The 12,818-nt window shown below is 33.0% G+C and overlaps 2 protein-coding genes across 2 annotated transcripts; both read right to left on the reverse strand.

Moving 5' to 3' along the window:
* Positions 1–2,564: 2,564 nt before the first annotated feature.
* On the reverse strand, positions 2,565–3,620 carry LOC119635996 (endocuticle structural glycoprotein SgAbd-9-like). The gene is made up of 2 exons (XM_038031062.1): positions 3,531–3,620; positions 2,565–3,423 (listed from the first exon to the last, which is right to left on the reverse strand). The coding sequence occupies exons 1-2, from the start codon at positions 3,540–3,542 to the stop codon at positions 3,001–3,003; spliced, it is 435 nt and encodes a 144-aa protein (XP_037886990.1). The 5' UTR covers positions 3,543–3,620; the 3' UTR covers positions 2,565–3,000.
* Positions 3,621–7,493: 3,873 nt separating this feature from the next.
* Positions 7,494–10,792, reverse strand: LOC119635884 (larval cuticle protein 65Ag1-like). The gene is made up of 2 exons (XM_038030906.1): positions 10,671–10,792; positions 7,494–8,085 (listed from the first exon to the last, which is right to left on the reverse strand). Exons 1-2 carry the CDS (start codon positions 10,683–10,685, stop codon positions 7,699–7,701), a joined length of 402 nt encoding a protein of 133 aa, XP_037886834.1. The 5' UTR covers positions 10,686–10,792; the 3' UTR covers positions 7,494–7,698.
* Positions 10,793–12,818: the final 2,026 nt, after the last annotated feature.

The following is a 12,818-nucleotide window of genomic DNA, read 5'->3' on the forward strand; positions in this document are numbered from 1 at the left end:
TTGTTGTTGTTGTTGGTCGACGGTGTTCTTCAACAGCTTTTGTTCATTTTTCGCTTATAAATTAACCAAATATTCAGTAAGCGGAGCTTCTACATTAACCGAGATGTCAGAATATCATCGTGATCATCATCGCCTGATATGCATATAAATGTGTATTAAGTTTAAAAACTACACTAAATAGTCATAGCATCTTGAATAGGTAAGAAACACTTTCGCAATACACTCTACATCCCATACCCAGTAAGAACAGTATCGTGGACCACGGTTCACCGTTAAACATCCTACATCACCTTACAATTATTCATATAACGATATTGAAAAATAAGGCTTTTTATGGGAAGGGGTCGAAAAAGTGGTCCCATTCCGAAACATTTTCGATAGCGTTTGTCCTTGGGCCACAACATGTCGGTGTAACACGTTTCATTAAAACATAAAAACGCAGGCGGGCAGCACAGACACACAGACAGAAATTCTAAGATCGATGCAGAAAAAGATTCCAAGTCGGCAGGTATAATAAGAAGTGGGTCCATTTCAATTTCCTCTTGGTATTGCACACATCTGCACAAGCTTAACATAACTAGTGTAGGATATACTTAATGATATATATTTTGGTCAGTTGGTCAATAGAGTAATTAAATCTTTTTCGTAGCGTCTCAAGCTGGCACCTTTAGCAGATCATATTGAAAATGAGCGTTTCTGGGCAGCAAAGAAAGAATATATGAGTTACGTAACTGAACTGGTTGTCGATTCGTCGTTCCTCAACTACATGGCATAATGCGACCGTCAACTTGCTGAAATCACTTGTAGGAAATATTGAATTGATTCGATTTATCGTAAAAGTACGCCTACGGATGCCATCGTGTTTAACTAGACATGGAATGCGAAAAATTCTTGACAGTTGTTTTTTACATCTTAAATAGTTTGAAATGCTTCGGGCATGTTTTTAACATCTTTAACCTTCGACAACGTTTTATAGCAGATTAAAAATATTTTGCATATCCATTAAAGCAAATACAAGCCGTAGGGTTTTTAGTTCAATAAGTAAAAGGGCGACGGAACCGTTAAAATAATAAAATTAAAATAAAAATATTTTGAAGTGTTAAGTGTTAAATTAAAGATATTTTCAAGTGTTTTTAGTTATTCTTTATTTATTGAAAAGAATGTTGAGTCATGCTTTGTAAGATTATGAAAAGAAAATCCAATAATCGCGAGTTTAACTATAAAGTAAATAATTAGTAAAGCTTTCAAAGACGCGGTCGATCACTTGTCTTAACGACAACATCGCAGCAAAGACACTAAATCGAATTGCAATGGAAAACAAAAAAAATGAAAGTAACAAGAGGTATTCCATACACACTTTAGCGTCTCTTGATTCCAACGAAAGCAGGTGCATATGCCTAAGGAGTTTAAATGGTTGCTTAAGATTCGCTTATGGTGACGCTTTTGTGCCACGCTCGGAAGACTTGCTTTGATTGAAACTAGGGAATAGTTTTTCCTTAATATACAGCTAATTAAAGCCCTCAAGTTATCATGGAAATGTCAATCAACTTTGTATTTTTTTTTCACTATTTTCATTTAATAAAACATCACTGGGCGTTGAAAATGGCAAATTTAACGGTTTGTAGCATTTTATAGCTCACTGCTTCGCAAATCTCTAAGTTGCTGTTGACTTTGTATTACGAAAAGTGTACCGAGAAAATAAAGGGGTAACTGTCAATAACCTGATGGCAAAATGTGAATGTTCTGAACTCGACGATAACTCTGCTTCAATGCCCAGTCAGCACCACTTTCTTAGTCTCATTTCAATGTTCGGTGACATGCTATTAAACTTATCTGACGGCTTAAGCGAGTAAGGAATAGTTATAGAAATCACTGACCAGTTATCAACGCACCTATTTGTATTATTCAACCTGTTCGAAAATATCGTTTATTTTGATAGATTTCTTTTCCTTTTCAGTACAACCCAAATATAAAAGGGCGTAATTGATTTGAATGGCTTTACCTCTGAAGTGCAGTCATTATTACTAAAAGCAATTTATTGCATTTTCTCTTCAACAATAATTTTATACATATATTTTTTAAAGCCGTTTAAGTGCTAATGTCTGTAATTTGAAATTGTCATTTATTCATTTTTATGTTTATTTTTATTTATTTTACGCCTACCAACCATTAATCAAGATGTAAATGCAAAAAGAATTCTGCATAACTCTTCTTAACTGCAAACCTTATTTACGACCAAAGTTCGTATTAACAATGACGCGGTAAATATTTGTAAATATTTCATTTAGATTTTCAGTCTCCATATTTCATAGATTATAATGCGACAAAATGCTTGAAAATATAATCAAAGAAATTAAACTTTTAGCCTGTTGATCTCACATTTCTTATGATTTGTAAACCATATTTACGAACAAGATGATAATGTGATAAATACTTGAAAATATTTAACGGAGAGATTTATGCCCTTTTAACTTTACATATGCGATGAAATGTAAACCATATTTACGAACAACGTGATGAGGCGACAAACGCTTGACACTATTTAAGGTAGGAAAGCATTTGTGTTTTATTTTTACGCTTTGCTCTTTTTTGAAATGTAAGCAGTGCTCGCACAGTGACGGTGCAGCAAATGCTTAAAAATAATTAATTTACTTACAGGTAGATTTATAAGTAGATAGTCTTAGATTTTATATGAAACGTAAACCATATTCACGAACAAGGCAACGAATGCATGTACATGGCTACTTTTTTTTTTAAATTAACGAACACGTGTTGTCACAATTTGTCTTAAGACGTACTAATCCGTACCTTATAAAAGCAAATTTTCTTCCCCTAAGATTAATAGGATGCGATCAAGTTATGGGTACGATTTTATTCAAAACAACTTAATTTATAACAATAACTTTGTGGACATTTCCTGAGTATTAAGTTACCACCGTATTCTCGTTACAAGTTTACAACAAATACGACTGAGACAACTGGACCTATGGCATCATGTTCTTAGTTTTTGTAATTTTTATAATTTTGTTTGTAATGTTCGTCCGCTTCGAAAACTTCGGCACGTTCAGCGGCTGCTTTAGCAGCTGCGGAAATTTCCGAAAGTATATTTGTACCTATCGGTACAAAACCATTTTTACCGGCTGTGTAGTGGACTTCTACCACTTGACCCTGATCATCGACATAGCGATAAGAGCCAGACACTTCTAGAGCTTCATCATCTGTGCCAGCATCTACAACGTGAGCAGTTTCCTCACGATGCGTATTGTCGCCACCTTCATAGCTGAAACTAAACGAGCCGTCTGGATTACTGACACGTTCATAATTCAGTAACGGTATGACTTCATGTTTTTCTGTCGTTGATTGCAACGCATTACCGAAACTGGCAGCATAAGCCGTTGATGCGGCAAAGACCATAAAGCAAATCTTAAACAAAAATAAATTTTTGTAAATTTTTAATTAAATTTTGTAATTTTTTTTTTTTTTTTTTCATTTTGTAATAATATCGTAACATCTAGTTAGAGAAAACTTACAATTTTCAACATTTTATAAGTAATTCGTCTAAACTTGTTGGCAGTCGATGCTTAACTGAGTTTAATGTTCAATTCGAATAAGTTGACACTTTTATACCGAAATGAATATCAACACCCAATGTTCATACAAATCAACATCTGCGTAAAAAAAGGAAAGATTAAAAGAATTCATCTTTTTTTTTTTTGAATTTTTTTTTTCAAAATTTTATGTACACGATTCATATACAAAACGCCTTAGTTAACAATGACTCATTTTATTTGAAATCAAACACATAACGCATGCGTGCCTTAGGTACTCCATAAATGAATTTTTGTTTTTTATTAAATTATAGTAACAAAGAGAGAAAAAAAAGACAAAAATTGTTGCTTAAAATGTTGTTTCATTAGAAGAAGAAGAGTATTTACTTGCCTAAGTATAGATTGAAGCTTTAAAAGCAGTTGAACAATCTTAGGCTCATCTTGATGAATTAGATATTAAGGTGGTGTTTAGTAAACTATTTACTTGACAATTCGATGTTGTTCGAAAAACTTTGGAATGCAGTTATTCGATCTATTTGATATCAAACATAACACGCATGCATGTCGTCTGAAGAAAGCATTCAGTGAAAATACGTTACACACCTTTGATATCTATGTTAAAAAGTAGGTTATGTATATGTATTTGCTAAATAATTTTATGGAAGAATTTTGATTTCATACGCAAGGGCCTCTCTCTTTAGAGTAGTCAAAGTCTATAGGTTGTTTTGGCTGATGAAATAAAACAAAAAAGGTTGACGAGAGCTTGTCGAAAACTTTAACATCGGCGTAATGCGAGTTGTGCGGTGCATAAGTGTACGTGCATCCAGGGAAAGTGTTTTATAGAAATAGAGGAGGTATGCCCACAAACATTATTAAAAATGACACGGATGGCCTGTGGAACATTCTACCAGCAACGATTTTTCTCAAAGTGCCTCAAAGTTCCGCTTTTAAGTTAGACGTTCTCTCTTTCCATCACTCTCTATCTATAACCCATTCTGATTGCCATCGAGCTCGCACGCATAGGAGACATCCCCTGAGTAGTTAGTTAATTCAAAAAAAAAAAAAAAGAAAAGTAATTTCCATGTCACAGCATTTTAGCATTTCAAGAACCAGTCTAATATGTTTTTGTTCAGATAAATGTTAATAAACACATTTATATGTATACGAATATACATAAATTTATTGTTTACATACTATTTGGGCAATGTTTTGAAGGCGAACATGTTTTTTAGGTGTTCCTACTGAGATAAGCTTAATTTGCTTATGCAAATCTCTCTGATAAGACTTTCCAAAGGTAATAACGACACCTTATAAATTACGATTCGTCCACCCCATATCAATTTTATAGGTGATCTAATTAATATGAATTGAAAATGAAATTGCGGAAAAAATTTTAAAAAATTTTAGTAATGGAATTCAGTAGGACGTCTATGCAAATCAGAAGTTTGCGGAGAAATTCGTTTTAATCATTGCTGGTGTCTTCCAGCTGGAATATCATTTCAGATTACGTAGGAATACTTGCAAAATTTCATGCCTTCAAAAACGTAGTCTACAATTTTATTTGTTTTTGTACGAATATATGCTATACATATTTAGTTTAATAGATTGATTGCTTCGCTTAGATTGCCTCTTAGCTTATTGTAGGTCATTAAAAGCGATAAGATTGTTTTAAAATTCTCTGCTTTCGAAAAAATTTAGCTAACATTTTCATTTTTTTCTTGTACGGGAATATGATATACATTTCTAGCTTCTTTTCTTATTATTGATATTGTTTCGCAAGAATATTCAGTAGATTACACATATTGGCAAACATATTTCGATGGACTGAACGCTGGAATCAATTCAGAACAAAATCAGATTCTACATTTTCCCTAGTCCTACGTTTTGGTGTAAGATGTGTAATGTGAAGTAGGGGGAAAAGAAGCGCAATAAGTGACATGACGGCAACATAACGGACGGGCTAATACACAAACAGACTGATGGAATAATAGACTAAATGGGTAGAAATGGAAGAGAAAACGGAAAGACTAAATAGCAGACGAACATGAGATACAACAACGTCTTATTAATTAGTGCAAGTGTAGTAGTACGTGGCCTGAGCTAGCCTGGCTAAGGTACACTGAAGTGAAAACCTCCGCCCATGTGTTCACATTACAAGTTCTAGAAATTATTTCGTTGCTTTAAATATATTTTAATAATAAAAATGCATGTCTCTTTAATTTCTTGTACGAAATTATGATATACATATGTAATTTAATTGTTGTCGTAGCTTTATTTAAAAATAAATTTTCTACTCTTGCACGATATTATGGTATGCATATCTAGTTTAATTGTTATAATATTTGTTTAAAAGTACGTAAAGTAACTATAAAATAAAAATAAAAACAAAATTAATAAAGGAAAGAAGAAAAAAAGTTATATAAACAAAGATGAGACAACGGGAGAGTCAGGGTCACCATACTGCAACTTAATGTCTCCTTCCCTTGACCTTGGACTAGACTAGGAGAATTTAAAGTAACACTCGAGAAATGCAACTTTGTTATAAGTTAGGAAAGTTTTAGACGGCGAACTTTTAAAATTCCAATATTTTTGCACTACAGTAATCATGACCTAAAGTATTTTGTTTTAGAGAGGGAAAAAGTAGCCGTTATCTTTAAAGGTTAAACGATATTTTGCTGGTAGGTTTGGCATAGTGTTTCTCTTTATTTAGAAAAGAAATACATTTTTTGTGGGAACAAAAATCGAAAATGATCTGCTTGTCTAGCGAATCATTGCGAATCCATCTCAATTCTCAACATAGGTCGCAATTCGGTACATGATAGAAGAAATCTTAAAAATCGAAGGCTATGGGCTTTAGTTTATTCTCGAATTTTTGCTTACCCAACAAATGCGTTAGATAACCTATTAACCATTGAGGATAATGAACTTATATGATGCTAACTTTTGATGTTTACATTTTCTTAGGACAACAAACGTTTGCAGTTCGCTGACATTTGGATTTATCTTGTGTTCCGCGGTTAAAAATACTACAGCTTTTGGGTTTCTTTGCTTTGTTAAGTGTAGCGCTAAGACATATGACAACGTATATAAAAAACGGATTTATCACTACGCTTCAGAGTAAAGTCGGCAAAACAGATCAAGGCGGCCGAAAAAAGTAACGTCACTAAAAGGACTAAACTAATGTCAATAAAGTTCGACGCATTTCTTTAAAAAAGTTGTGGTGACATCTATATGCCGTCCTATGATCCTAGTAGAGCCTTGTAGAAATCATGATTCGATTTGTAATTGGGTGAAAAAGTGGTCCTGATATCATGCGAAGCGTTTTTGTTTTCTTATTAAAAATTCTAAGCAACAAGTAGCGTCTCTTTAAGGTCCATGTACATGCCAAGGCTCGAGGCAATCAATTAGTTTCAAAACTTTATTTTGTAAGCTTAAAAATAAAAAAGAAAACGAAAGAAAAAAAATTGAAATTAAAAAACCATTAATAAATATATATATATATATATATATATATATATATAATCGTGTTTATATAAATATTTTGAAAACCAGTATTAAATGAATCTGGTTTTTTCTTTTTTCGGACTAAACGTTTTACGGCAATTTAGTGATTGCCAGACGAGCGGAACTGCCATAAATTGAATTCATTTAAATATTTTTTTGGCGCTGTCGATTTAAAAAACAACTCCATTAGCGATAAATTAAAACGTCAAAATTAATTCGTGAGTTTGTCGAAGGCAATAATATATGACGTGATATCTACTACCTTTAGAATCTTATTACAGGAAATTCCGTTCTTTTTGCTACCACTTTTTATTATTATTATAGCAATTTATCAAGTAATAAATCATTTAACTTACTCGCCAAACTCTGTAATTAAAAACATATCATAGAGGAAAGAAAAAAAACATCTTGAAATTCTTTCAATTATTGGAAGACAGAGGATTTTTTTGTATACGATTTTTTAAGATTTCTTTTTTTATTCAATTCTTCCTGGCTTTCATCTATTTACACGCCGGTCTATATATTTTTATAAGATAATTTATATACACATATAAAATTATTATTTATAATTTAATTCTAGTTGTTTTCGTTTTTTTTTTTTTTTGATTTTTAACATAATTCAAAAAAGTTTAATTCCTAACATTACTTAATGTTTCCTATCCTTCTCTGGCTCGTCTCTAGGTAAATCTTTGGCAGCTTCGGCTACAGCGCTTATTTCAGCATTAATTGATTCTCCATACGGTACAAAACCGTTAACACCGGCTGTATAAAACACTTCAACTTCTTCACCTTTATCGTTTATATATTTATAGGAACCCTTCACTTCAAGAGCTTCATCTTCGGTACCGACATCAACTAGGGTGGCTTTCTCATCACGCGACGTACCGTCACCAGTTTCATAAGATAAATGATAGCTGCCATCTTCGTTTTTATTCACTTCGGATCTGACAATTGGTACAACTTCGAATTCTTCTTCCTGTTCCTTTGCTGGGGCAGCGTGGACAATGGCAGTTGCAAGTGTCAAGAGAATTAACTAAAAAAAAAAAAGAAGGAAATCATAAGAAAATACCTGGCTTTCAGTCACATCAAGGTTACTAAGACTACGTTTATGTCAAGTTATTTTCATATCGAAAGACTTTTTTCTAAGAAAGAGAAACTGAACTGAACTGAGCTCAACTGAGCACAAATCGTGCTGCGGTAGGTTCAATTATGATCTGAAAGGCGCGATTACGATACTAAAATCATTCTGGCCATCTTAAGAAATTGAAGACAAAAGATCGACTTTGTTAACCGTATTTGCACTTTTGTTCTATCAACAAATCAAATAAGATCCTGATATTTGCGAGTTGTGCTTGAAGACGAATGGGTCGACTTGTAATGTGTATTCAATGTATTGGTTTTTATTGATATCGAAATCCAATTTTATCCACCGTTAAGCTTGTAAGTAATTCGCGAAAGTCGAAAAGACTTGAGAAGACATTGATCCTTCAGTTGACCAAATAATTTTTCGATTTTACATTGGGTGTCCTTTCGCAGCGCTAATTTCTGTTGCGTTTTGGATATGCTGCACTATGTTAGATACACCGTTTTACATTGATTCTTCGCTGGAAGTACTTATCATTCCCTCATTTTGTCACTCAAGGCCTTTGGTTGAAAGATTACAGTGCGCGTAAGAAAATTTTTTAATACTCAAAAGCTACCAAATATTTACCAGTCCAGTCCTTTTGCTTGTCCATTGTAGTCATATTAAAATCTATATGAATTTCTGAATCTAAAGTGAATACCATTAAGGTGTCTTTAATTGAAAAATAGAGCGCCTATCCATTGGGTCGAATGTATTATTTATCGCACACTTCTTAAAACATATCCTAATCGTATGTAGTATCGTATATCGCATAGTATATATTCTATCCCATATCATATCCCATATCGTATCCTGAATGCTATTCTACATCATGTTCTCTATTCTATCCTATGTCATGTACCCATCGTCAGATTCTATATCATATCATTTATCGTACATATCTCATACGATATCGCATGTCTTCTTCTATGTTGCACTTTACATCTTTCTCATATCTTATGCACGCTATACGTTATCCCTTAATGAACCCTAATTCAAATGTCAAATCGCATTCTATATTTTTCCCTGTATTCTATGTCATATTGTAAGTCTACGGGTTTTTTCTATATCGCGCCTTATATCAAATGTCATTATTATTATAATTAATTTTAGAGAAATAAATTCAAAGACTAAGAGCGCTCGGATCTTATTATCTTATAAGAATCGCCTACACTTGAATTTAGGCCTTAATACACTTTACACTTTTTATACCTAATGACGCGAACTACATAAATACCTACGTATATCTAGATGATATGCTGGGTAAGTATAAAACAAAAGCTCGTATGAGCGAACATAATAAGTACCAAAGTGTTATTGTGCACCGCTTATTACTAAGAATATTGCGTTTTCATAATCCGCTGTATATAAGTTTTTTTTTTTTTTTTTGGAAAATATGGGTGCGGTTTTCCTGCATTCCGATATTGAAACTGGGGTCTTATTTAATGAAAAGTTCTACAATTTTGAAGTTATATTTTACGAGAACGGGGAAATTATTAGGTAGTTTTCTGCATTTTTTCGAATTTATGAACTGATTGACCTAATTTTCGTGCTTTTTGGTAATGGTAAGGAAAACAATTAAAAACACTATAGTGGCATATTGTCCACCTTTAAACACCTTGCACCACTTACATCTGTTCACGTAACTACTTTTCAAATTAACGTTTTATACGGAAGTGGTCGAAAAGTAACGCGATGCGGACCATTTTCGAAAGCGTTCGTCATTTGTCCAAAAATGTTGGTGAACCAAATTTCATTAAAATAATTCAAAAATTGCGACTTGTCGGACAGAAGGGCATGTAAGCTTAAATCGATTTAGTAAGTTATTCTGACGATAATTCTAAATCGATTGGCATAAGAAGAAGAGCTGAGTCTATCTCAAGTTCTGCTGGGTTGTCCGTATGTCCGCACAAACCTAATATGGCCTTGTAGCTGCGTGGTAGCTTAGGGCAAATCAAATTAGTTGTTCTACGCGGAGTTTTGAGCATTTAAGCCGGCAGATAGGCGGACATGGGTAAACCAAGGACCCCTGGTTAAGCGAATATATCGTACGAGATCAGTGATGCCTACTTGTATGCGTTGTAAACGTGTTGCAAACGTCATTTAGTTATGAAGGGTGCAAGAACACTTGACTATGCTTAGATTACATGTAATCTATATAAACTATCGGTTATAAAAAAATCTCATGATAGAGTTGGACGCCAGCTTTACACTAACTGAATTATTAAAATGTAGAATTGACGGTAAGTGTGTGAAACGAAATGTTTTTTTTTATCTACAACTGGAAGCAACAACCAAACATATTCCGAAATATTTTTCTTGAAAGCTACGATCAAATTCGCTTACACCAAAAACACTACACTGCTATACTCTTACATCTTATTCACAAGCACTTCTCAAGTCTTTTTTTCTGCACATCTTATGCGATGCGATGACTTTTGCACGATTTCAATAAATCTAAATAAAACACAATTACGTAAGAATATCGAACTTACATATCTGAACGACATTTTGGATCGCGTAATATAAAGAGATTTATTTATTTAAAATATATATATTTTATATAAAATTTGACTTTTTGATGTGTCTTCTGATACGCTACAGATGCTAATATGTTGCTAATGGTCAAAAAATCATCAGCTTTTATACAAACTTCTGGTATTTCTAAATAGATATGATTTTGTTATCGTTTAGTATGCTAAGCATGTGCCAATGGCAACAACGAAGTTTATTTTATATAAACCAGTAAAAGAGCAAAAATTAATTTGTGCATAATTTTTTCTTTATTTTAATAAATAAAAATCGCAAAGAAATTAATATAATAAAATTTGAAAGGAAAAATTAAATGCAGATCGTAACCTAAAAAGAAAAAAAAAAAAAAAAAAGAAGGCGAAGGAGTTAAAAAATTTCAAATGTCAGGGTTTATGAAAACATCAACAAGACCGAAATTTGCAAAATATTGACCATTTGATGCGTGAACAAGTTCTACAAACAGGCCTGCTTGTTGGTGGTATCGTTGCCGATGGCGATGCTTAATGTATTTGACACAAACACATACAAACGCACGCACACAATGAGCCAACAGCTAACTGTGGGTATGTGTGTCAAATGGTAATCGTATAAAATCTTACAAATTAATGTTGAAATTGAAATTTTTCACGAAATTTTTTCATTTTTTTTCATTGCTCATTTTACCGAGTATTACGTTATACTTGATAGCACGGGGCGCTGTACAGAAGCGATTGTCGATCATTTAATTTAATGTTGACGGGTGTCATCATAATAATCTAATGTTGAAAATACGTGCAAGATTTATTTAATAAGTGTTAATAAATAGATTGCAAAAGTCAGGCAAATATTTATTTGCTAGAATTCTTAAAGCTATAATTAGTTAAGTCGCTGCAATATGTTTTGCATTTCAACTACAAATTTTTCTGCATTTATTTATTCATTTATTAATGGAGATTGTAAAGAAGAAAAAAAGAAGTCTCCTCTTCATTCTTAAATCTTCGCTTATCTGTTTAGCATAATAACATTATTCAATTGTCTGGTACGCTGGCTGGCTTAATGTATGTAATGCATTATCATCATGATCTGATCTATCGAGAATACTTAACAATTCAATTAATGTCACCTTAATGGAAATCATTTGTTTAAAAATAATATTAAAAAAAAAAACAAGAACAACAACAAAAAAAAAAAAACAAAAATGATGCAAATCTGTCAGAAAGGTATTGAATCAAAATGCAATAACTTTGTGGCATTCTTTGTAATTCTTATACGTACACCATTGAAAGCGAGAGCTATAACAGTCGTGCCATTTTGCTTATAACACTCCCAAATGTTTGTTAAAAAGTTTTTTGAAAAATATTTAACTTAATATTCCAAATCGATTTCGTAATAAATGGCTCTCCATTCCTACGTCCATTTGTTCGGTATGTAAATATGAAACCCGAATTTGTCCGTAGATGGCCGTAAATGTTAGATATGAACCGTTTGCTGTCCAGGCGAGAGCGAAATATCGAAAAGTGCAGCAGAAGGTGCATGACATGCATCCACCGATCCGTACAGCAAAACCGGTTCGCGATACATTGGAAGCATTCAACTGGAAAGTGCTGGCCGTTGGAAGCACTCCACTAGAAAGACTTACTCCGGTTATCATTTACTGTCATCGATGGAACACGTACTTATTGAGCAGCGTTTCACTTCTCACGGAAATGCCTCGCGAGAGCAACAGTTTCTTTTCGCTTGTCTTTCACAAAATTATCAAACACGATGGCCATAGATTAAATAAAACATTTTTTTATCTTTTTCATATCAAAATTCCACATTCCGTGTATTTTCTATACCAAAATCCCGGTATTATATGTTCTCGGGGTTTGAAAATCCCACACTCGGGAAACGAAAGCTGAAACATAATTCATATGAAGTCATCATGAGTTTGTAAAAGGCATGTGGTCGGCTCCTTAAACTTTTTCAAATTTATAAAGAGGCTAAGGAAACATCAAAATTTCGAAATTGTTGTCATCCATATCAGCAGTGATTGGTGTTTATTCAAAATTGCTTTTTAATTATTTAGTTGGTGAAAAAACTTTAGTCCAAATCCCGAACAAAAATCAATTAAGAATTGCGGGGAATTATTT

Source organism: Glossina fuscipes, unplaced genomic scaffold, assembly GCF_014805625.2.
Source record: "Glossina fuscipes isolate IAEA_lab_2018 unplaced genomic scaffold, Yale_Gfus_2 27, whole genome shotgun sequence".
NCBI lineage: Eukaryota > Metazoa > Arthropoda > Insecta > Diptera > Glossinidae > Glossina > Glossina fuscipes.